Source organism: Carassius carassius, chromosome 50, assembly GCF_963082965.1.
Source record: "Carassius carassius chromosome 50, fCarCar2.1, whole genome shotgun sequence".
Lineage (NCBI taxonomy): Eukaryota > Metazoa > Chordata > Actinopteri > Cypriniformes > Cyprinidae > Carassius > Carassius carassius.
In genome coordinates, this window is record NC_081804.1 from 16,831,340 (window position 1) to 16,856,129 (window position 24,790).

Genomic DNA, 24,790 nt, shown 5'->3' on the forward strand with positions numbered 1-24,790 from the left:
TGACTACAGCTGCAGCACTAGACTCATGTGAATCCTGCCTGACACAGGACACTCAGATACGTTCATCTTCAGGAGAGAGCAGCGCTCACTGGAGAAACATCAGCACTGCGAGTGACTAACAGCGACTCTTGTGGAACGAGGCCTCATGAGGAGCTCCATCATGTGTTACTCTGCAGACGTACAGCTCTCCCTCTTCCCAGCGTGCTTTGCTGAGGGTCAGGACACTACTGCGGCTGTAGCGGCCGTCCTGCTCGCTCTCGGCGCTGGTCACAACCCCCTCGGTGACCTCTGAGCCGTCCAGTGTCCAGCTCACCAGCGCCCCCTGTGGAGAGTAAGAGCTGAGCAGACAGAGCAGTGCGGCTGAGTCTCCAGAGATCTGCAGAGAAGAGGGCGGCAGGAGAGACACTGAGGGCTTCACTGTGGGACCAGCTGCAGGAGACAAACACAACACATTCACAAACACAAAGAAAACACACTGCAGCTCCAGCACTCTTCTGCCCTGCAGCATTCACATCATTTCAACATCACTTTCAGCAGCAGACGTGTGAGATGCAGTAAAAATCACAACAATCTCATCATTCATCTTGTTCATCATCACTGCAGCTGATATATACACAATATACAAACTACACAAACACTATATACATATTATACTATATAAATGAAACATCATAAAATGAAACCAAATGTACAACGACACTGACTGGTATAATTTCAGTATAATTTAATATATCGTCATAAAGTTCTTACATTATATCTCACTTGAACTTAAAATGTTCTTACGGACTTTAGATTTTACTTTTTTTTTTTTTTTTTACACTTTTCCAACTATTACAATGCAAACGCAAATTATTTCATAATATTTCAAAAACATTTCTAAACATTTATATATTTTGTATTTTGTATGTTTTTTTAATGCACAATATTAGCAAAAGAGATTCAAAATCTTTGAACTACAAAAAATATATTTACATTCTGATGACAAATCTCTTTTTTCATGTATAATATCTACAAACAAATTAGCTTTATATGATCAGTGTAAAAATGCATGAAAATAAATCAGCATTTTGTCAAACTAAATGATAAAACTGATGAAACTCAAAGTGACACATTATAGTAATGTGTTTGGACAATAATTGTTTGCTGAGTATATATAATTAAGTTATTTTGAAGCTCTTAAGGTGACAATAAAATAATTTATATTAAATATTAAAATCATTTAAAAAACATTTCAACAATTTTGTACAAGACAGTTAAAAGAGCCAGACTTACCGAGCACCAGTTTAGTTCCTCCACCGAAAGTCCACCACAGTGATACAATCGAATGAAACACTCGTACAAAAACCTCTATTCCACTCGAGTGAACACAAACTCCAGTAGAGAGAGAAACAACACTTCAACACACTGAGAGCAGAAACACCTCAGCTGCTGACAACACTCAGACATTTAGTTTGACAAAATGCTTGTCATGAAGTAAGAACAAAGACACAATATTTTCTAAATATTTGTTATTGCTTGATAAACAATGACATTCTTTTCATAATCAGTGGAAGTTTTTATTACAGTAATGCAATTTACATGATTCAGTTTGAATTCATAATCCTACATTTCTCACTCATTATCCTGTCATCTGCTTGCATTTTTTTTTAATAAATATATTTGATGACCTCTGAGATGACCTTTGACCTCTTTCATCATGGATGATGTCATGGAGTTTCTCAGAATGATTCTTCTGTTGTTCATATGAAGCTCAGTCATGATTCACAGAAAAACCTGCAGCTTCAGACAAAATAATCAAGACACATTTGTTCATGTTACGTTTTTATAAGAAAGAAAAGAAAAGAAAAGAAAAGAAAAGAAAAGAAAAGAAAAGAAAAGAAACGAAAAAGGTATCTGGGCTTGTAGTGAGTCTCTAGCTAAAACTAAAGTTTCCATCTGTCACCATTTTTAACAGAATGTTTTCTGTCCATTTTACAATTTCAGTCTCACTCGAGGATTGATGACAGACAGAGTGACACCATGAACTCTGATTAGAGATTTACAGTCAGTCCTGATACTTTATGAACAAACTCACAATTCACTCTCTTCTTATAGTGATGTTGATTCATCTAATAGAATTTATAGAGTAATATATTCTGTAACTCTAGTCTAGTATATCAGTCTTGTAGCAGCTCGATCTGTTGTAAATCCTGCCCTCTTCTTTGCATCATCAGCACATGCTTCAGTGCTCTGAGAGAGTTTATAGTGCTGTGAGTTTAACACTTCATGACTGAGAGCAGAACAGAACACAATCTTCATCATCACACAAGACACAACAACAACAATGAACAACATCATCATCCTCATCTGGACTCTCACACTGTTTGCTCAAGGTTTGTGTAATACAGTTTTAATTATGATTATTCGTTCTCTGAAGTGTAAAATATTAATCATTTACAGTTGTTTCTTAATGTTATTCTTGTTCTTTCTTTCAGAGTGTAGAGGACAGTACACTGTAACTCAGAGTCCATCAATAACAGCAGCTCAACCAGGACAAGAAGTCAGAATAAACTGTAAAACCAGCAGTAATGTGTACAGTGATAGTAATGGGATATGGATGAGCTGGTATTTACAGAAACCTGGAGAAGCTCCTAAACTCCTCATATATCTTGCATCAACCCGTTTCACTGGAACTCCATCTAGATTCAGTGGCAGTGGATCTAACAGTGATTTCACTATGACCATCAGTGGAGTCCAGACTGAAGATACAGGAGATTATTACTGTCAGAGTTTCCACTATCCAAACAGTAAATATGTGTTCACACAGTGATAAAGAGTCGTACAAAAACCTCCGTCAGTCAGAGTCACAGTGACTGCACTGATACAGCTGAGAGATACTGCAGCTGCTGATCAGAGGATATGATTAAATATGTTTACTGTAATTATTATTTACTTTTGGTTCTTTGGAGATTCAGAAAGTTCTTCATTTGTTATTACAGGTTCTTCAAATCAGTGCATTGGTTCAGTGGAGACTGGAAATATGGACCATGGTGTGGTACACTTGAGGAGTACAGTATGTAATAAACAGCAGTTTCATCATGATACGATATGACATTGATTCTCTTTTTTATGATATGATTTGATATTTGCCATTATGTCCAAACATGCAGTAATAAGATTACAATTCAATCAATACATCATATATTTAGTAATTTGATATTAAATTACATCAGTGTGGTATTCTTGACCTCCAGCACTCAAACCACATGGAGACAAATGCTTCACATTATGTCTATATAACACAACTCAACGAGGCATAAAATGTGTTTGTATCTGGTTCAACAACATATTTAAACAGTAAAACAATCATTTTGATTATCAGTTTGATCTGCAGTGCATGCTGGGGACTGTTACTCTGACCCCAGGTCTGGAGATACACAAAGTGGGACTGGAAAGGGTTTTCCTTTAACAGAGATGGAATCAAACTGCACCGGTCCTCCATGACTAGAGCTGAATAGCTCTCTCCTATGGCAACACTCTTAGAAACTTCACAGTGGCTCCTTAGAACAACAATAAAAGATTTAAAACAACTGTGGCACCAGGCTGAAAAGAAAGTGTTCTAATTGTAATCTTGTGCAGAGAACAGGTTCAGGAGCAGCTGAGTGACAGAGACACTGAAGGACACAACTCAGAATGAATCATTCACTGCGTCTCATCACAGAGTCAACAGTTGATTCAAACATTCAGAGCTCAGTTTGACTGCTGAGAGTCTCAGTGTGAACTGATGAATATGAACAAACCTCATCTCTCCATGAGTTCAACTCTACTGACTCATTTCAGAGAATAAAGAGTCAAACAGTCAAACTCATATCTGAGTGATTGTGTTCCTCTCAGAACAGAGCAGCTCCATCAGCAGATGTTCAGCGTCCTCACAGGAGCTTCATGATACAGTAAAACTACACAGAGTCAACAAACAGAGAACCAACAGTGATCTCAGGAAATGTTTTAGTGAGGTTCACAACTCACAGTCTTGTTTCATTATTTCCTTCATCTGCAGGTGTTTTTATGGTTCATTGAGTGACATCTGATAAAAAAAATAGCTTTAGTTTTGTGGCCTCATTTATAAAGATGTGCGCAGAATTTCCTAAATGTCTCTACAAACAATTTATAAAACCATCTGTATGCAAAAAAAAAAGCCATTTTTAAATTTAATCACAATGTGAAAAAAAAATTTACACGTATATTCAGATAATTCAAGTGACATACTCTTCACAAAGCATATGATAATATTAATGCATATTGTAAATGTCTATTTGTTTTTATAAACAATGCTGAATTACTGATTATTAATTTCCATAGCAACTAAATCCCTATTTGTTCTCACTTTTGACAGAAAAAAATCCATGGAATTTAGGATGTGTTTAATAAATGAGGCTCGTGACCTTTTCAAATTTAAACAGACAAATTTACTAAGTGTTTTTTAATTAAATTAAACCCAGTATAGTTTTCACACATTGTACGTTTTAATCCATATATTTAAATAGCATTTCACCCATCTGTGCTTTTATTTTGACTTCTGTAAATATTGATCAAATTAGTATTAATAATAAATCTTGCACAAACAAAACCACCAAACAACCAGTAAACACTTCAGAATCTGAACATCATCAAAACAGAATACTGACAGATTGACAAACAGAGTTCAATAAATTCACAAGATGGAATTGCAAACAAAATTATTTATTATAAGCCACAAATAGGAATATCACCTCAGTTTTCAGTCTTGTGTCAAACTGGTTCACAAGTATGATTCTATATAGTTTTAGAAAGCAGATGCTCTTTAATATTATTCTGTTTAATATCAACCCAGTAAAATAATTCAACACACACTGCTAATAGTGCCATACTTATCAAAACACTAACATGCATGAAGAAATTCATCTGAGGTCAAAATGATCACATACATTCTAATGAAGTGTAGTATTGTTAAAATGTAGTCTTTGAAATGGCAAGTCAAAACAGAATAAACTTTATCATTTCTAAATTAAGCAAATCAGTCAAGTGCATTAAACTGTACTTAATTATAATTTTATTCAATGTTATATTATTATTCTTGGTACAAATAATCTTAGAATCCCTACATGAAGAGAGAGAGAGGGAGAGAGAGAGAGAGAGAAAGAGAGAGAGAGAGAGAGAGAGAGAGAGAGAGAGAGAGAGAGAGAGAGAGAGAGAGAGAGAGAGAGAGAGAGAGAGAGAGAGAGATCATTTACCCATTATCATGTAATATTTATTTGGTATACTATGGGACACACACTGATCAATAATACAGAGTGGGGGGCACACATCATCTTTATTAGTTTGCTGTCATGCACAAGCATTAAATAAAATGATCATGAAAGTAGCTCATTTTTATTTAAAACCTCTGCATCCATGTGATGCTTTGTGTGGTTTTGGTACTTTTATATTCTTCCAGAGAGGACTGCAACTGAAATGCATCGTCATTGGGATTAAAGTTACTGTGGTAATGCTCTTTGGCACATCTGTAATAAATGATTATGATTAAGTTACATGTGTCTATCTGTTACGTTTCTCTTATAGAGTGTATACTTTATACACTCACTCTTTATTGATTGATTTGTTCTTTATTAAAATAAAGGGAAAAGTGATTGTTTGGCCCGGATCTGGGACAGAAAACATTTGCTATGTGGGACTGATCAGAGAATAAACACTTCTAACACAATATCATCACAATCAACATTAATCTTGTATTTCTGGAGAGAATGAGTCAGTGTTTTAATATAATCATCATGTTTTAATTAGAATATATGAATCCTGTCAATCAAACTGAGCAGACTGCATTCAGTCACTTCTGCTGTCTATACGTGATGACCCACAGAAAGATTTACAATCTTACACAATTAGTGTCAGAATCCCTTGTTCTTGATGTTTGATTATGGATTTTTATGACATTTTCATATATTTTTTCACTATCTCCTGTAATGGTGAGTTTGTCTGTGTGCTGCTTGACTACAGCAGAAGTGAAACTGGTCTGTTTCAGTTCAGATCATGTAACCAATCAAACAGAGACACTGGGAGTGTGGACTGAAAATCTCATTTACATTGTGAGTGTGGAGTGATTGTGATCCTCTCAGAATAGAGCAGCTCTGTCTCCAGAGACCATGTTCAAACCCCAAGAGCTTTATTTGACTAGATTTACTGCTACTGATCAAGCTTCTGAAAAACACCTGGACAAATACTACATGCATCTTCATCTGTTAGTTGAATGATGTTGTCAGACACAAATGGAGTTTGTTGAGAAGCTTTATTGAATGTTGCAGCAAACACAGCAGATTGAAAGATCAGCCAGTGCTTTGACACTAGAGCTCTCTTTCAGTATTGAGTTGTAAATGACTACAGCTGCAGCACTAGACTCATGTGAATCCTGACTCACACAGGACACTCAGATACGTTCATCTTCAGGAGAAAGCAGCGCTCACTGGAGAAACATCTCTCTGCTGTCTGCGCTGGTCACAACTCCCTCAAAGAAAACACACTGCAGCTCCAGCACTCTTCTGCCCTGCAGCATTCACATCGTTTCAACATGACTTTCAGCAGCAGATGTGTAGAATGCAGTACAAATCACAACAATCTCATCATTTAGTTTATTCATCATCACTGTAGCTAATATATATATATATATATATATATATATATATATATATATATATATATATATATATATATATATATATATATATATATATATATATATATATATATATATATATATATATATATATATGGTCGCCATGATTTTGCCAAGTAAGACATGTTCCTGGATCAACATTATTGTCCCAAAATAAAGACTTAACCCAATCCCCTAAAGCTAACAATACCCATAATGTATTTCTAAAATTAGATATTCCCTGAAAAGTTATATCTCAATTCTGATTGGTTGATTGGAATGTTGTTCGGTTTCAGTAGTTTTTATACCCAATATGAAGTTCTAACAATTTTGTGTTTGCTATTCCACTCTTGTTTGGTCTTGTATTTACACTTGTTTAAAAACTCAATTTCAGACTGAAATCCTGTGACTGCAGCTCAGATCAAGAGAAAATTATATCGCTTATTATCCTTAAATAATTGATTTACTTATTCTAACTAAAAAAAGAGATTCAAAATCATTGACTGAACCAGAGAAAGTAAAGCTACATTTACATTTTAATGTCAAATCACAGTCACACTTTATTTTAAAGTCCAATTCTCACTATTAACAAACAATTATTTATTAATTCGACCTCAATAAACTCCTAATTTGCTGCTTATTAAAAGTTAGTATGGTAGTTGTTAATGTCTTATTCTGCATCAGTAACCTTACGCAATACATAAACTTAATAATTTATTTATAAGTACTGAAGAACAGCCAATTTGCAAATAATATGCATGATAATAAGCAACTAGTTTATAGTGAGAATTGGTCCCTAAAGTAGTGTTAACAATAATTTAGTTCTTCTGAATATCTAAATGTATATTTAAACAGTTAACATTTTAAACTATTGTAAATTATATTTATAATTTTAATAAAATTTTTATTCAATCTAAATTGTATGTTTTATTGGAGATTTAAAAGAGCCAGACTTAAGTTCCTCTATCTAATGTGTACCACAGTGATACAATCTAATGAAACACTTGTCAAAAACAATGTCATTTTTCTTTTTCTTTTTTAAATCCAGCCCAGCTAACAATGACCTGTTGGTCTGCAGTGTTTTTTTGGGCGGCACAAAGTCAGCATCTTGACACGTGTGGATCTCCATCTACACACCATCAGCGAGCTGACAAAGCTCATTAATCTTTATTGGAAACTGTTGAAGTGATTGGGTGCTCCAAGATGGCGGCTCTGTTGACATCCAGTAACTGGAGCAGATAAATCTTATGCAGCATCTCGCGTGTCTCAGTGGGGAGACCTGAATATTGCTCACCATTTCTTCAAACGCTATCGAAGTATGCAATGCAAGACTGCCAGATTCAGAAATAGCATCTTTCCACAAGCTATTAGACTACTCAGTTCACTTTGACATACACTGATATAGGTTGCTGGACTGATGAAACATATGTATAGACTGATTGAACTATTTGTGATTTTTTTTTCTAGGCTGCTACCTGATGAACTGATGATATATATTTACAGTCCGGCTGAATCATTTATGTGGTTTCTTCTATTCTGATATTTATGAGCAGTATTACCATAAAATCAATTAATTTGAATTATGCTTTATTAGCATTACTGTGTAAAACAATGTTGTCAAAGCATTAACGTGTAGAAACAATACAAAGAAAGAATCAATCAAGAAAATAAAAGAAAAAACAGATTTTATTTATTTATATCTAAATAAATGAAAAGATAAAGTGAGACAGTTTAGAGTTAACCATGTTTAACACCTAACATTGTGAATGGCTAACACAAATCCTGCAGCTAGTACAGTGTCATTATTAACAGTGTAAATATGAGCAATACACCCATTTGTGCACTACCCTCATTAGTCATTATGTAAAGAAATTGTATTGTTTTAGAATATTGTGATGTATATTTTGTTTTTAATATTGTTTTGTTATTTGTTGTACATTTATCAATGGTCTAGGAGAACTTTTTTTCTGCCGGACGCTTGTTGTAAGGTTAGAATGACAATAAAGTATTTGAACTTGAACTATAATGAGAACCAGTGAAATACCCACTACAATTGACTTAGTAATTCTTTAAAAATTACCCATTTAAAAAATTTAAGTTTCACACAGTGGTTCAAAAATTGTTGCTGAACAAATATAATTGTAAAAATGTAAAATTAATTATTCTATATCAGTGTTTATGAGTTTGTTAGCAGCTCGATCTGTTGTGAATCCTGCCCTCTTCTTTGCATCATCAGCTCATGCTTCAGTGCTCTGAGAGAGTTTATAGTGCTGTGAGTTTAACACTTCATGACTGAGAGCAGAACAGAACACAATCTTCATCATCACACAAGACACAACAACAACAATGAACAACATCATCATCCTCATCTGGACCCTCACACTGTTTGCTCAAGGTTTGTGTGATAAAATCTGATAATTAACATTTATTCTTTGAAATGTACATCCTTAACAGATTTTTCAAAATGTCATTCTCGTTCTTTCTTTCAGAGAGTAGAGGACAGATCACTGTAACTCAGAATCCATCAATAACAGCAGCTCAACCAGGACAAGAAGTCAGAATAAACTGTAAAACCAGCAGTAATGTGTACAGTGATAGTTATGGGTCAAGGATGGCCTGGTATTTACAGAAACCTGGAGAAGCTCCTAAACTCCTCATATATTATATATCAACCCGTTTCACTGGAACTCCATCTAGATTCAGTGGCAGTGGATCTAACAGTGATTTCACTATGACCATCAGTGGAGTCCAGACTGAAGATACAGGAGATTATTACTGTCAGAGTTTCCACTGGATCAACAGTAAAGCTGTGTTCACACAGTGATAAAGAGTCGTACAAAAACCTCCGTCAGTCAGAGTCACAGTGACTGCACTGATACAGCTGAGAGATACTGCAGCTGCTGATGAACACAATCACACACAACACTGATCAACACAAACACTAATAACACAATACAAACAGATGGAGAAGTTTATTGTAACATGTTTTGATGTTGACTTGACAAAGTCTTGTTTAGGTTTCACACAGACAGCAAAAAAAAAATCACACATCATTAAAAACTCATAAACAGTTCATCAACTCATTTAAAACATTGATTTAGTTGTTTTCTAATCTAATCAGACAGCAATATAATTTTCACTTGATCTGAGCTCCAGTCACAAAATTTCACTTTGAAATTGAGTTACATTTTTAGAAGTGTAAACAAAAGAAAAGATAAGAGTGGAATATCTATAATGAAATTGAAAGAAGCTCAAATTAACTCAACTGAGTGAAGGAGAGGATGAGCTCCAGCACAGGGTTCCTCTGGTAGGTTATTGGGCTCAAAAAGTGTTAACATGTCTAAGAAGAATTTAAGAAGGTTTCCACATAATCAGAGTCACAGTGACTGCACTGACAACACTTTAAAAAACTTTAATTATTTAAATACATTTTCTTTAAAAAAAACTGTCGGTACTGGTGCAGAGGTTTTTGATGTGTTTTCAGAGTGTGTTTTTTTTTTTTACCAGAGTTCATGGAGGAAAAAAAAGAGAAAAATAACAAAATCTTGTCTATGGTAAAATCAAAGCCATGCTGATATTTAGTACAACTGCACTCTTGATCATGTGATATTGCTTAAATGAGGCAGGATGAAAGAAAACAGTGAAACACCTTCAAACTTTTAAAGATAACGTCATCATGGATGTGTAACTGTAATAAAAATTACAGCAAATTCTGTTTGTACAAATAGCATTATCATTAGATGTTATTTATTGTTTGTGTAAATACCTAATACAGTATTTAATTAGCACTAAGTATAAATAGTAGGTTTGTCTAATGCAGTACACAATACACAATACAATTTTTTATAATAATAAAAAAAAAACTAGATAAACAACAAAAATAATACATCATTTTATTGTATTGTGTGGGATTGTATTGTATTGTTTCTAAACATTTAGACAAACTAATTTTATTGATTTTTGGACTTCCAAGCTAAATCCAAACTACTTTTGGATTTTTCTTCTGCATTCAATAGATTTCAAGCTGATATCTTTGTGTCAAAACTTGTAAAACTGGGTGTTAATGCCTGATCTGATTCAGATGTGCTTATTTTCTCACAAATTAAATCATTAAAGTGAAGCAGATCTTGTCATTGGTAGTTAAAACGAGTGAGAAAATGTTGGAGCACCCCAGGGCTGTGTCAATTCTGACATTTTTACCTTGTAGACAGACAGACCTAATTCATACATCTTATAGTATGATGATGATACTGTGTTTATATCTGTGTTATGTGACTTAGAAAGCTTAGAAAGCCCTGAATTAAACCACCAGAGGGTGACTAAATTGGTACCGTGGTAACATCACCCGTGTTATTACTATTGAAAATAAATGAATGAATAAATAATAAAACAGAAAAGAAAAGCGAAGAAAAAAAGAAGAGGAAGAAGAGATTTTTTTTCAGTTCAACATCTGCTGCTAATCTGTTGTTACACACAATGAAAACATCAGACAGATATGAACATGTAGGTGTCTAAAAGTAATGACAGATACGTTCTCATGTAAAGAACATAGAGACATCATGTGTAACAGAAGGCAGAGACATTTTCTTTTTCATCTTAGGTGCAAGAAAAAAAATATAATTTTTTTATTATTCTTTATAATAAATAAAAACAACAGAAAACAGAGTTGTGCCTCTCTGGGATGACACTATGAGGTGTCGTTCACTAGCAGGGTGCATGGGTCTGAACTAGTGAGTTTAGCTATATTGGAGAAGAGCCAGTGGTTGTCTTTTTGACAAATATCAGTAGCTTGAATTTGATATGAGCGGTTTTTGGCAGCCAGTGCAAACTGTTGAAGAGAGGTGTGACGTGGGCTTTCTTCATCTCGTTAAAGACCTCTCTCACTACTGCATTCTGGATCAGTTGCAGAGGCTTGGTTGTACATGACAGCATCCTCGCCAAGTGATCATTACAATATTCCAGTCTGGAGAGAACAAGAGCTTGGACAAGGCAAATCTGCAGGACCGGGCCATTGTAACAATATGGTCTGTGAAGCTTAACTGATCATCAACCACAACTCCAAGGTTCCAGACTGTCCAGGATGGAGGTGTGGTTGACTGAAATATGTTGTTTTTTTGGAAATGCATGAGTTGTCCAATCACATAATTTCAGTCAGTCTATAAAGAAATTTTTGGCCACCACTAGTGTGTCATTACCTGAGGTCCACCTGTGCTGGTTTTGCCCCTTCTGTTCTGCAGGTGTGGTTGTTTGGCTAACTAGATAACATCAAGATGTGTGGCCTGATGTAACCAGTTTGTGTTCGGTTCATAGTTTTATACGGACAGTCGTCATTGTGGTTGGTTGGCGGCTGCCTTCCTCAAAAATCAAAATTAGCAAAAATCAGGTACAGCAATATAGCAAAAAGTTATAACTATATAAATATGTCCTATAAATAGAAACACAACACCTTAAAAATATATTTTAAAGAATATATACCTTCAAAATGAATTGGGGACGGCACCCAGGCATTGTTTTTTTATCTGGAACATTGGCTGTGTTCCACTTCATTTTGTTATGTCCTTCACTCACTATCTTCCCTCCATCTTGTTTACTTGAATGCATTTCATTGATTACACTGCATGAGTGCCCACTGCTGGTGGAATCTTTGCAATGGGCTGAATTGGAACATCCTAAACCCTTGATCGCTTTGAATCTGCCATGGAGTTGATTAATTATTCACATTTTTTGCATGCAACATATGTTGTTGCAGCATTTCTATATGTTTATAGGTATGCTTGGGCTGCTTCTTTTGGGGTGGAGTTTCTCCCAATGGAAGTGTTTAGGGAAGTTTGTGAGTCTGTGTCTCAATGAAGAGCACTGTCAGACAGAAGAAATATAATGACAGCAATTTTCGAACATTCTGTGGTAATTTGATTTGGCTGCATCTCCATGAACAGTGAATAATGCAGAAGAACACCACTGCATTCCTCCACTGTACCAAGCATTCTCAAATTAAAAGTAATTATTTAAATCCAGATAAATGACAGTCTGAATTTGAAGAGGGGACATCTGAAGGCCAAGTCCTGTCTGTGGATGAGAGGAGGAGCTGTGAGTGAAGGAGGGTAATTAGCTCCTGAAAAACACAATTAAAGCAGCTGAAATGGTTACCTAAACAGTAGCACTGTGATAGGCATTGTCAAGTCAAGTCACCTTTATTTATATAGCGCTTTAAACAAAATGCATTGCGTCAAAGCAACTGAACAACATTCATTAGGAAAACAGTGTGTCAATAATGCAAAATGATAGTTAAAGGCAGTTCATCATTGAATTCAGTGATGTCATCTCTGTTCAGTTTAAATAGTGTCTGTGCATTTATTTGCAATCAAGTCAACGATATCGCTGTAGATGAAGTGACTCCAACTAAGCAAGCCAGAGGTGACAGCGGCAAGGAAGCGAAACTCCATCGGTGACAGAATGGAGAAAAAAACCTTGGGAGAAACCAGGCTCAGTTGGGGGGCCAGTTCTCCTCTGACCAGACGAAACCAGTAGTTCAATTCCAGGCTGCAGCAAAGTCAGATTGTGCAGAAGAATCATCTGTTTCCTGTGGTCTTGTCCTGGTGCTCCTCTGAGACAAGGTCTTTACAGGGGATCTGTATCTGGGGCTCTAGTTGTCCTGGTCTCCGCTGTCTTTCAGGGCAGTAGAGGTCCTTTCTAGGTGCTGATCCACCATCTGGTCTGGATACGTACTGGATCCGGGTGACTGCAGTGACCCTCTGATCTGGATACAGACTGGATCTGGTGGCTACAGTGACCTCGGAATAAGAGAGAAACAGACAAATATTAGTGTAGATGCCATTCTTCTAATGATGTAGCAAGTACATCGGGTGTTATGGGAAGTGTTCCCCGTTCCGGTTTACCTAATTAATGCAGCCTAAAAATCCTTTAACGGATTTGGATATTAAAAGCATATTAGTATGTTATGTGTAAGCCAGGTTAAAGAGATGGGTCTTTAATCTAGATTTAAACTGCAAGAGTGTGTCTGCCTCCCGAACAATATTTGGTAGGTTATTCCAGAGTTTAGGCGCCAAATGGGAAAAGGATCTGCCGCCCGCAGTTGCTTTTGATATTCTAGGTATTATCAAATTGCCTGAGTTTTGAGAACGTAGCGGACGTAGAGGATTATAATGTGAAAGGAGCTCATTCAAATACTGAGGTGCTAAACCATTCAGGGCTTTATAAGTAATAAGCAATATTTTAAAATCTATTCGATGTTTGATAGGGAGCCAGTGCAGTGTTGACAGGACCGGGCTAATATTAGGGAAATTTAGGGGAAGTCGTGGCCTAATGGTTAGAGAGTCGGACTCCCAATCGAAAGGTTGTGAGTTCGAGTCCCGGGCCGGCAGGAATTGTGGGTGGGGGGAGTGCATGTACAGTTCTCTCTCCACCTTCAATACCACGACTTAGGTGCCCTTGAGCAAGGCATCGAACCCCCAACTCCCCTCCCGGGCGCCGCAGCATAAATGGCTGCCCACTGCTCCGGGTGTATGCTCACAGTGTGCATTTCGGATGGGTTAAATGCAGAGCACAAATTCTGAGTATGGGTCACCATACTTGGCTGAATGTCACGTCACTTTCACTAATATGGTCATACTTCCTGGTTCTAGTAAGAACTCTTGCTGCTGCATTTTGGACTAGCTGTAGTTTGTTTACTAAGTGTGCAGAACAACCACCCAAATAAAGCATTACAATAATCTAACCTTGAGGTCATAAATGCATGGATTAACATTTCTGCATTTGACATTGAGAGCATAGGCCGTAATTTAGATATATTTTTGAGATGGAAAAATGCAGTTTTACAAATGCTAGAAACGTGGCTTTCTAAGGAAATAGCACACCTAGGTTCCTAACTGATGATGAAGAATTGACAGAGCAACCATCAAGTCTAAGACAGTGTTCTAGGTTATTACAAGCAGAGTTTTTAGGTTCTATAATTAACACCTCTGTTTTATCAGAATTTAGCAGTAAGAAATTACTCGTCATCCAGTTTTTTATATCGACTATGCATTCCATTAGTTTTATAACTGTAAATCACTGAGTGGTGTACTTCCCAGTCAGAGAGCACCTGTCCATCAAAAGCTCACTATCCAATCAGAGTAGATCACTGTTTACCCCACCCCCACGAGAGGTTTGTGTCAAAACACCAAACGAAAAACTGTGAAAAGGTAGGCGAAATCTGTGGCAATGAATTTAGAATCCACGATAAGAAAAAACGAATCTTTGAAAAACATTAACAAACAATGAAGCATATTTGAAGAGCCTGTTAAATTTGTGCAACTGAGTTCATTTTTTCATTTTCATTGTGTTTTTCTTCTTTTGTAATGGCATATTTTTGATAGTTTCTGAAAAAGTCAGGTTCAGTTTTATAAAGTTTCGTTCATTAATATTGAAACAAATGTAATTCCATACAACTAGGGCCCTATGATTTCCGTGATGCAAACAAGGAGGGAATCGCAGAATCCAGTCATAAAAACTGATTTTACAGTTTAACGTGGAATGGCATGAAATTTGCCAAATTTTGAATGAATTAATCAAAAATAGGTCATTCCACTTACATCAAATCACCATATGGACTAATATCTGTAAATATTAAGCCGGAACAGTCTATTTAAATATGAATCCTGCATGTTCTGCGTGTCTGTGTTAATGAATGGAGCAGAAGCGTGACTTCCTTTATTAACATACTGAAGCGCGCGTGACACTCGCGGTGATTTCAGCGTCTGCTGTCTCACTAAATATGGACAAGAACACATGAACAACATCTCCAGAACTACTCTGACAGTCACTTCATGAGCATTTGACTGTTATCACATACACAGAACTGTAAAGGTACGTCAACCCGTCAAAATAAAAGTCAGTTTTTTTTAAGGTTTAATCACACAATAATTCTTCCATGTTTTATTTTTAATAGTAAATCCCCTTTGTTTACCAAAAAGTTAAGTTTGCTTAATTTTTCATAATTAAAAGATAAATTAAATTAATGTTTTATGTGTTTGATGTTTAATGTGCATCTCAGAAAATGCTTTATTTTAAACCCCAACTGAATGGCACTTAAATGCACTTAATTAATCTGTCAACTTTATTGTCATTGTTCACAGTACAAGTACAGACAGAGAAACAATGGGTAATAATTAAATGTTTATTTTTGATGTATGCATTTTATTTTATGCATTTAAAAAGTAAAAAAAAAAATTTTCTAAAAAAGGAAACTTAGTTGTTCATTTTAAGAGACCCAGGAATCTTATTTTCTCTTGCATAATTAATATTGCACTTTAATTAAGCAAAAACACATTTTATACGATTACTCGATTAATCGATGGAATTTTTGGTAGAATACTCAATTACTAAAATATTTGATAGCTACTGTACAGCCCTACATTAAATCATAATCACAGTTTGTAAAGGTCATATATTTGTTCTTTGTTTGTTGTGTAGACTTCTATTATTTACACATCTTAACAAATAATTTATTAATTATGTCTTTGCAGTATCTAATCTAAAGTTGAAACTATTCATCATTTGTAAATGCTTATAAATATGTCAGAATCATTTTATATCTTTATGGGCATTGGATTTTTAGCTGCTGTGACAACATTTATATAAAAGGTGGTTAGTTAGGTTTAGCTAACTGCTTGCTAAAGACATAAAACACATTGTATTTTGGGTGCAAAACATATTTGTATTGCCTCAAGACAAATATTAGTATACTACTGTATATAATTAAGCAGGATATTCAGAATCAGAATCAGAATCAGAAAGAGCTTTATTGCCAAGTATGCTTGCGCATACAAGGAATTCGTATTAGTGACATAAGCTTCCCAACCTGGTCTCACAGAATTCCGTGAAATGTCCACGGGCCCTTAACTCAAAATCCGTGAAATCATCACGGAATTGCCCCAAATTCCGTGACGCGGCCACGGATATATCTCCAACGCAAGTCAATGACACTGACCTTCCGTGGTCCACACACGGATACCCGTTTCAATGACGGAGTAGGCCTACAGAACTCGCTCAACGGACGTGCTTTCTCATTTGGAAACGCAACATTTGAAGTATTTGTTTCTTTTCCAATGCCATAATGACGTTAACCAGACAGTTATTGTAGTTATTGCATTGTCCTGCCATCATAAAAATTCACTTTGATTCTGTTAGCCTAACTAAAATCTGTGATACGAGCACGGAGTCTGTGCTGAGATCACGGATAACTCTAACGCAAGTCAATGACACTCATCTTCCGTGGTCCACACACGGATGCAGTCTCACGGCAGTTCGTGATTTGGGCACGTAATTTAATCTATTTATTCGTGGCATGGACACGTTTATTTCGTTATTTTCGTGATTGCAGCACGTTTTTTTAAACTAATGCATTTCAATTGGAGGCATCTTTCGTGCATCAGCACGATACTTTCTGATTAATTCATTTTTTCCCCCCACAGGACAACAGAAGAAACTCACTGAAACTTTTTTTTTTTTAAATCGGAGCTTAACTTACTGTAACAAAACTGAGCAACATACTGTATTGCTGGTGACAAAAACACACATTAAAACTTTTTTGGCTGTAAAATGCGCAATGGTTCTTTTTTACTTTTTTTTATTGATTTTTATTTTTTTCATAGGCCTAGGTTTTTTTAAATTACAGAATTCAATATCAAGTCCTTGACACATAACTGTAACACATTTTCACATTTAGAAACAATATAGTTTAAATAAAAAGAATAAATAAATAAACTAGCAGAGATCTTTTTTTTTTTTTTTTTTTTTACTTTAGACTCTAAAGTTTAAAGTTTTTATTAAGGTTATTGTAAAGGCTGCTTAAAAATGCTGTTGCTGATGAGCCGCTGATCGCTGTCAGATTCTGCGATATGAATGTCCGCGTTGGATTGTGGCTAATGGGCTTAGAATGAGCCCCGCTCGGCCCGTGTTCTGGCTTACTGTAATATTTCACCGGTAATAAGACCGAAATAATATAATTAAAATAAAGAAATGAATGAATACAATGATAACATCTAAATAAATGTTGATAGATGTAGCCTTATAGTTTTAAAAATATCAATAAACAGCAAATCAACACAGCTTCGAAATAATAACCGAAAGAGACCTAAATAATAATAATACATAATTAATATACTACAGCGCCGCCACTCCCACCACGCGCATCACGCGCTTTGCGTCAACCCATTCACTCCCAAAGCGTCAAAAACTGAAGGCTGGTCAAGCGCCTCTAGCGTCACTGACATGAGATGTTTATCGCTATGAAATCACGTTCAAGAAGTCTCATTCAGCACACATCGCGATACTTGCCATCAGTTTACAAGAGCCGCAGGTGGGGTGAGTAGTAGTAAATATGCTCTTTTAATGCCTGTTATAAAATGTATTCTGTCTTCTTTATTAATCAGATTAATGATTATTAATCAGCCTTATGTTTACTCTCTGTATTATATCGGTCATCCGAGGCTGTCTTTGAGTTTCATTGTGTTTAACTAAATGAACACAGCTGCTAACTGGGGTGATTAAACTCTGTCACGTGACGTGCCATAGACCTGGGATCCGTTTTATATTCATTTCAGGTTAAAAGATGGAAGTTGTATTTGTAGTAAAATCATGGTAACCATGACACCTACAATAGTAGCTCAAACCCAGTAAACAAGACATTTACCATGTTTTTTACCACAGTAACTGTAGTTTTACTATGGTTTCGTGATAGCACAATAATCACCAAAATAATTATAGTTGTACCACTGTAATGATAGTGTTTAAATGTGCTTTTATATGAAATTTCACAGTAATCACATTTACTGTACCATGCTTGTAATACCTTTCTAATGTAAATAAAAAAAAAACACATTTTTCCCATCTTGCAGTTCATTCATATTAGTTTATATCTTAAATATTTTGCTCACAGATCACTATTAACATTCTGTATATAATTATTTTTTATTTTCTCTCCCCTTGTATTTATTTTTTAGCTGAAAAGACGTAAAGGAAGCAGTCAGCCCAGTCGTGTTTGTGGAGAGGTATTCCTTCAGAAATGGAGAAGACAGAAAGCTGCAGAGGCAGGTTGGTCTGTGACTGTGATAGTTTGTTCCTTTTATCAAACATTCCTGCTGTTATCATTTGCACAGCATTTGTTGTTTCTTAAACTGTTGTACGGTCCAAATACCCACACTTGCCATCTTTGCACATTTCCTTTATTTGGCCCAAGTGAGCATGAAGACCACAAGTGTGTGTCGATCTTAACATGACAAAGTTCGTTTCAACTTTGCATTTTAAAATAAACTTCTAAATGTTTTTCCAATAGTCCCTATTAAAGATGACAATTTAATTTGTGGTGCTTCTAATTAAGTGATAAAAAGAAGTTACAAATGATGTACAAAATAAATATACTTTTCTGTGCACCAAGAAAACGTGCAACACTTTGTTTTACTACTAAATTATTCTCAATATCTAATTATTATTATTAATATTTCACATACATTGGAAAGGTTTGCGTGACCTCCTGTGAGATCTCTGCAAAAAGTCTCACGATTAATTCCAAAACATGATGCATGATGGGATACACTAAGCGTTGTAAAGCGCTCCGGAGCAGTATTGGAGAGGTTTAGTTTGTGTTAAGGATGCTGCGCTTTGGCATTATTAAGACCGGGGACAGTATTGTGCATGCACTGTCACGTACACACACTCTCAAGGGACCTCAAGTGTGGGTATTTGGAAAGGGGAAAAGTCTTTAAAATGATCCCTAAATACAGTCGCACATCAAAGTCTTAATAATTCACTAATTCAATTTAACACTTGTATGATATTGTACAAGCCCCTGGACAATCTTATCTGACACTGTCACAATATTGGAAAATCACACAGTCAGAAAGTTTATATTGTTCATTAACTTCTCATTAAATTACTTCAAATAAGCCCCATCAGTTCATGTTCCCACTATACGTGATCTCCATGATTAGAAATTGCTATTAATGACTTGCTTTTATAAAATGGATGCATTTAACAATTAATTATACAGCATCTTTGCAGAGGATGCTTTCATGGTCTAAAAAAACACAGTAAAGTTGCATGTAAAGAAATAATATTTCCTTCCTTTCTGTCTTCCAGGGTTGTTTGCAGATAACACTGTAGTTCTCCATCATGCACAAGGACTCACCTCTTCAACTCTTTATCCCCCCCCCCCACACACAGAAATGGTTCCTGGATCAGTGACTTAAGACTTTGCAGTGGTTTGATTTTTGCAGAAGATGTAACTTTGTTTTAATTAAGCTTATAATGAATACATTGTGACCTTCCAGCAACCCATATACTGTACTGTATACAGAACCAGTGATGATAACAATAGTTAAAAATAGTATTTATCATATTGATAAAGCATTGTGTTCTCTTTTTCAAGCGTCATACAGTAAACTTTACTTCTGGTGCTTTTATCATAAAAAAAGCATCAGTTCTCATCGGGAGTTTTAGTAAAGGACATATTCATACACAGCCATCCCCTAGTTCCAGTCATGAAGTGAATGATGTTATTGTTAAAGTTATATTTCTGCATTTTTATGTAGCAGGTGTTTGTTTTCCTGAACACTTTATCTTTCTTCCATTGTTCGGACAATCAGTGTTTATTTGATGATGTGCTGATAGAGTTTTATAGATGATATTGCACACTTGACATGCATGACTTCATGATGTTATTTTGTGAGTTTGAAACATTTACATTGTGTTGTATCACTTTTTGGTCAATAGAATTTTTAAAGAGAATGTATCTTTTTCCGGTGTTCTCTGAAAGACATATACCGTATTTATACTGTTTTGTTTTTTAATAAAAGTATTTGCATACTGAAAATTGTTAACGTTTACAACATAACTGCCTTTTTATTCTTCATAATTTTATTCTTCAAAAACGAGCTTGGTGACAGTGCAGTAATATGCGCTCTTTGTCTTTAAATGAGTTTGACATAATAATAATACTGTAATAAATACTGGAAAATTCTTACAAAATTATGTATGTTCATTATGCTTTATTTCAGTTTTTATTCCTAGAGATCAATTGGTAAAGCAAGGCAAATCACAGAAACAAATGTGAATAATTTAATAACTTAATAATTTCACTCTTTACTTTTTATTAGTAAATGCACTTGTCTTTGGTCAGGAAAAAAATGTATCTTTTAAATTGAATGAAATGAATCTATTGGTTAGATAAGATACAACTGTGACTGTGCAGTTCTCATCACATGTGTAGTTGTAAATACACATGTGCACATCAATATTGCCTAATTTTTGTCAAGCTGAATAACAATAATTTCTGTATTTGCATTATTGTTGGAAGAAGGTGTAGACGTTAATAAAACACTATCTAATAGGTGGCAAATTTAATTTATTGTTAACCAATCTATCCCTTTAGCCGAAAAACGGAAGACAGCGCTCATGAATGACCATAAATGGTTAAGGAAGTGTGATGACGCTGCTCAGCTTTGATGCCATTGGCTGTGAATGTTCCTTGTCACCGCAGGACTGTCTGTGGTTGGACTATCTTTTAACCCATATTAAACAGCGCATCATGTTACAAAAGTATGTTTTGCTGCTATTATCACATTAGTAAATATATTAAGTCAACAATGAAGTGTTTCTATGTTGAGAAAAATCACCTTTTTAGTGAGATCCTAACCCTATCCCTAAGAATAACTTCAATGAACTACAAAAAACAGCGCCTAGTTTTGCCTTTCCATAGATAGAATGACGGAGGCTTATGGGTAATGTAGTTTAAAACGTTTTATTAACGAAATGAAATAAATAATATATTTAATGGTAAACTGGACATATAAATATGTTCACTGTGTAAACATCTATGATATATTTGAGAGGCATGATGAAATTTAGTATTTTAGAGTGAGCAATATTTAAAATGCCTTTATGCCACCTTTCCATTTATTTCTGAAAACTGTGCCCAAAATTATTTTATCAGCATAGCATAAGTAGTAATCCTGCTGATTTTCTCTTTGATATGTTAATTTGACTCTGATTTACAGCCATTTGAAATGTACAGTTTTGGGCTCTTCCAGGAGGTGCTACTGGGCCCCTGGGGGTAGAAGGGCAGTAAATCCTACATATATGTATTCTCCTCATCATGGACAACAAACTGAGCTGAGTCACATTTATATCTGACAGTTTTCACAGTCCACACTTTTCTAATCTTAACATCATGGCTAGTAAAGCTTTTGACAGGACATGGTGAGGCCATCTGATGAAACATGGAAAAACTAATTAGAAAAAATCTGTGTAAAAATGTCCTCCTCACCCCCTTATCTTGCTCCTCAGGTACTGGACATCAGTAATGTGCATGCTCTTGGTTTTAATGCAGTTCAAGATAAACATTGATCATTCCTGCTACATTCTCAGTTATCCCTCAAGTGTTTGTAACAATAAAGCCCATGGCAACATCTTGTAATGCAAAATAATTAATCTCGTAACTCCCTTTTCTTTCACAAAACAATTGGCATTTGTTACTAAATATAAACAATAATAACTTTCTGGTGTATTGATGTCCCAGATGTCATTAATCTGATCAAATATTTTTATGTCTTAAGTAAAAAATAATCCCGATAATTAATAATAAGTAGTTTTTCCAAGTCTAAAATAAACACATATGAGCCTACCTAGTAAAATGATGTATTTACCAAGAATCTTCAGAACACAATATTCACCATTTTCATTTTATTGAAGCATAGAATATAAAGATGATAAAAGTAGCATCAAGACAAATAAGATTCAAGGAAAATAATTATTTATCATCAAAAATACATTAACCTCATATATTAATCAGTTCACACAGATGAGTGATGAAATGTCCTTAAAAGTCACACAATCCCATCCAGTCAACTGTGATTCAGATCATGCGATACAGTACATATAAGACATGTGATACTGTTCCAGAAAATAATGATTCCTTATCATCACATCTAAACTGGTTTCATCTCCCCATCGTGATCTTCTTCTCTCGTGTCTGGAAACAGTTTGTGGTTGATATCCAGCACCGATGTGGTGTAGCATGTTCTCAGCCAGAGGATCTCTCAGTCCTAAGATCCCAGACCTGGTCAAAGTGTAACAAACAATCCAGATGAAGTTGTTTAATGGACAGAGAGCTCAGCTTATGTTCTGTGTGATTTTAGCAGGGTGAGCAACTATGACCCTTGTACTACTGTACACTTACCATTCTTCAAGCTGTTTTAAGACCTTTTGAGAAGCCTTTTCTCTGAAGACAATTTACCACATCCTCTTCTTTCACTCCTTTCAAGAGCATCACTTGATCAAAACCCCTCATTTGGCTGATGAGATCATCTGTGCAAAGTGAAATTGTTAAAGTATTGCAATAAACAATTTAATTCTGCAAGAATTAAGAAAAAATTACAGAGGCAAAGGTCTTGCTCATGAGACTCCATTAGCATGTGTAGTTCTCAGAGACTCTAGAATAGATCTAATGTTGCAGTAAATGTGTTTTCTTCCTCTAGAATCTTTCTCCAAAGTTCCTGACTTCTCTCACAAATGTGTTTTAGTCTGTGGAGTGTAAGGCCTTGCTTCAAACCAATCAAATATCAATCCACAATTTATAACACAACATTTACAAAACAATGAGATAATGTCAATTGGTGTTTATATCAATTAAACCACTTTTATGGCACTTGTATGCTTTTAAGAAAACCAGGTAGTGTTTTTTAAAAACTTAAGATTAAAAATGTTTCAGTCACACTTTGCTAACATGCTATAATTATAATAGCTGTATCAAATAAAATAACATAACAATAAAAACATTGGAAAGAATAATCACGGCTGACATGACCAGTCCTGTGAGAGATCATCATAAAGTGCTGTAACACATAACACAGCATTGCTTCAACACACACATACCAGTGGACTTCTGTTTGTTTGAGCACAAGATGGCCGTCTTCATTCCTCATCCTGAGCAAATCATTTCCTTGGTCTTCCTTCTCTTCTGTAAAACAAGATAATCTCTACTTACTCTGTGTGTAATTAATATTGCTCATTAAACATATAATTAAGTTAATTTAAAGTAAGATTCAGACCAGAGCATTTGATGAGTAAATGTTAATTCAAAAATATAAAAAAAAAAAGGTACCTGGCAAGAGCTGATCATGGCAAGATTCACTGAGACTCAGTAATAGCTCTTTTAGTTTTTAGGAAGGTGTGTGAGGGTTGGCTCACCAAAAACTTCTGAAAAAGAAGAGCAGCATTATCTGCAAACAATCCTGTAAGACAGAAATATTATTTCATTACATGCAACTTATTCATTACTTATACATTATTTTTTAGACCATGAAAGCATCCTCTGCAAAGATGCTGTATAATTAATTGCTGTATAAGTCATTAATAGCAAGCTATATTCATATGAGTTGGTTTAAAAATTAATACATGCTAATAGGGCTGTTATCAGTAGTGTAATTGATCTGGTTCTGACAAATTAATCAAAGATTTAATATATATCACGTGACACATTAAACTAGCATTTCTACTCGTGGAGATCACGTATAGTGGGAACATGAACTGATGGGGCTTATTTGAAGTAATTTAATGAGAAGCCAATGAACAATATAAACTTTCTGACTGTGTGATTTTCCAATATTGTGACAGTGTCAGATGAGATTGTCCAGGGGCTTGTACAATATCATACAAGTGTTAAATTGAATTAGTGAATTATTAAGACTTTGATGTGCGACTGTATTTAGGGATCATTTTAAAGACTTTTCCCCTTTCCAAATACCCACACTTGAGGTCCCTTGAGAGTGTGTGTACGTGACAGTGCATGCACAATACTGTCCCCGGTCTTAATAATGCCAAAGCGCAGCATCCTTAACACAAACTAAACCTCTCCAATACTGCTCCGGAGCGCTTTACAACGCTTAGTGTATCCCATCATGCATCATGTTTTGGAATTAATCGTGAGACTTTTTGCAGAGATCTCACAGGAGGTCACGCAAACCTTTCCAATGTATGTGAAATATTAATAATAATAATTAGATATTGAGAATAATTTAGTAGTAAAACAAAGTGTTGCACGTTTTCTTGGTGCACAGAAAAGTATATTTA

At 35.2% G+C, this 24,790-nt stretch overlaps 1 long non-coding RNA gene and 3 gene segments (V, D, J or C); 2 read left to right on the forward strand and 2 right to left on the reverse strand.

The window, feature by feature from the left end:
* Positions 1 to 19: 19 nt before the first annotated feature.
* On the reverse strand, positions 20 to 2,371 carry LOC132133253 (immunoglobulin lambda constant 7-like). The segment is given in 2 exon segments: positions 20 to 1,371; positions 1,668 to 2,371. A coding segment is annotated over 1 exon segment (393 nt).
* On the forward strand, positions 2,303 to 3,362 carry LOC132133254 (immunoglobulin kappa variable 3-15-like). The segment is given in 2 exon segments: positions 2,303 to 2,372; positions 2,475 to 3,362. Coding segments are annotated over 2 exon segments (384 nt in total).
* Positions 3,363 to 8,908: 5,546 nt separating this feature from the next.
* On the forward strand, positions 8,909 to 9,492 carry LOC132133604 (immunoglobulin kappa variable 3-15-like). The segment is given in 2 exon segments: positions 8,909 to 9,059; positions 9,154 to 9,492. Coding segments are annotated over 2 exon segments (384 nt in total).
* Positions 9,493 to 22,601: 13,109 nt separating this feature from the next.
* Positions 22,602 to 23,949, reverse strand: LOC132133608 (uncharacterized). The gene is made up of 4 exons (XR_009429180.1): positions 23,823 to 23,949; positions 23,594 to 23,678; positions 22,899 to 23,026; positions 22,602 to 22,778 (listed from the first exon to the last, which is right to left on the reverse strand). It is a non-coding gene; the product is annotated as an uncharacterized LOC132133608 (long non-coding RNA).
* Between the last annotated feature and the right edge of the window lie 841 nt (positions 23,950 to 24,790).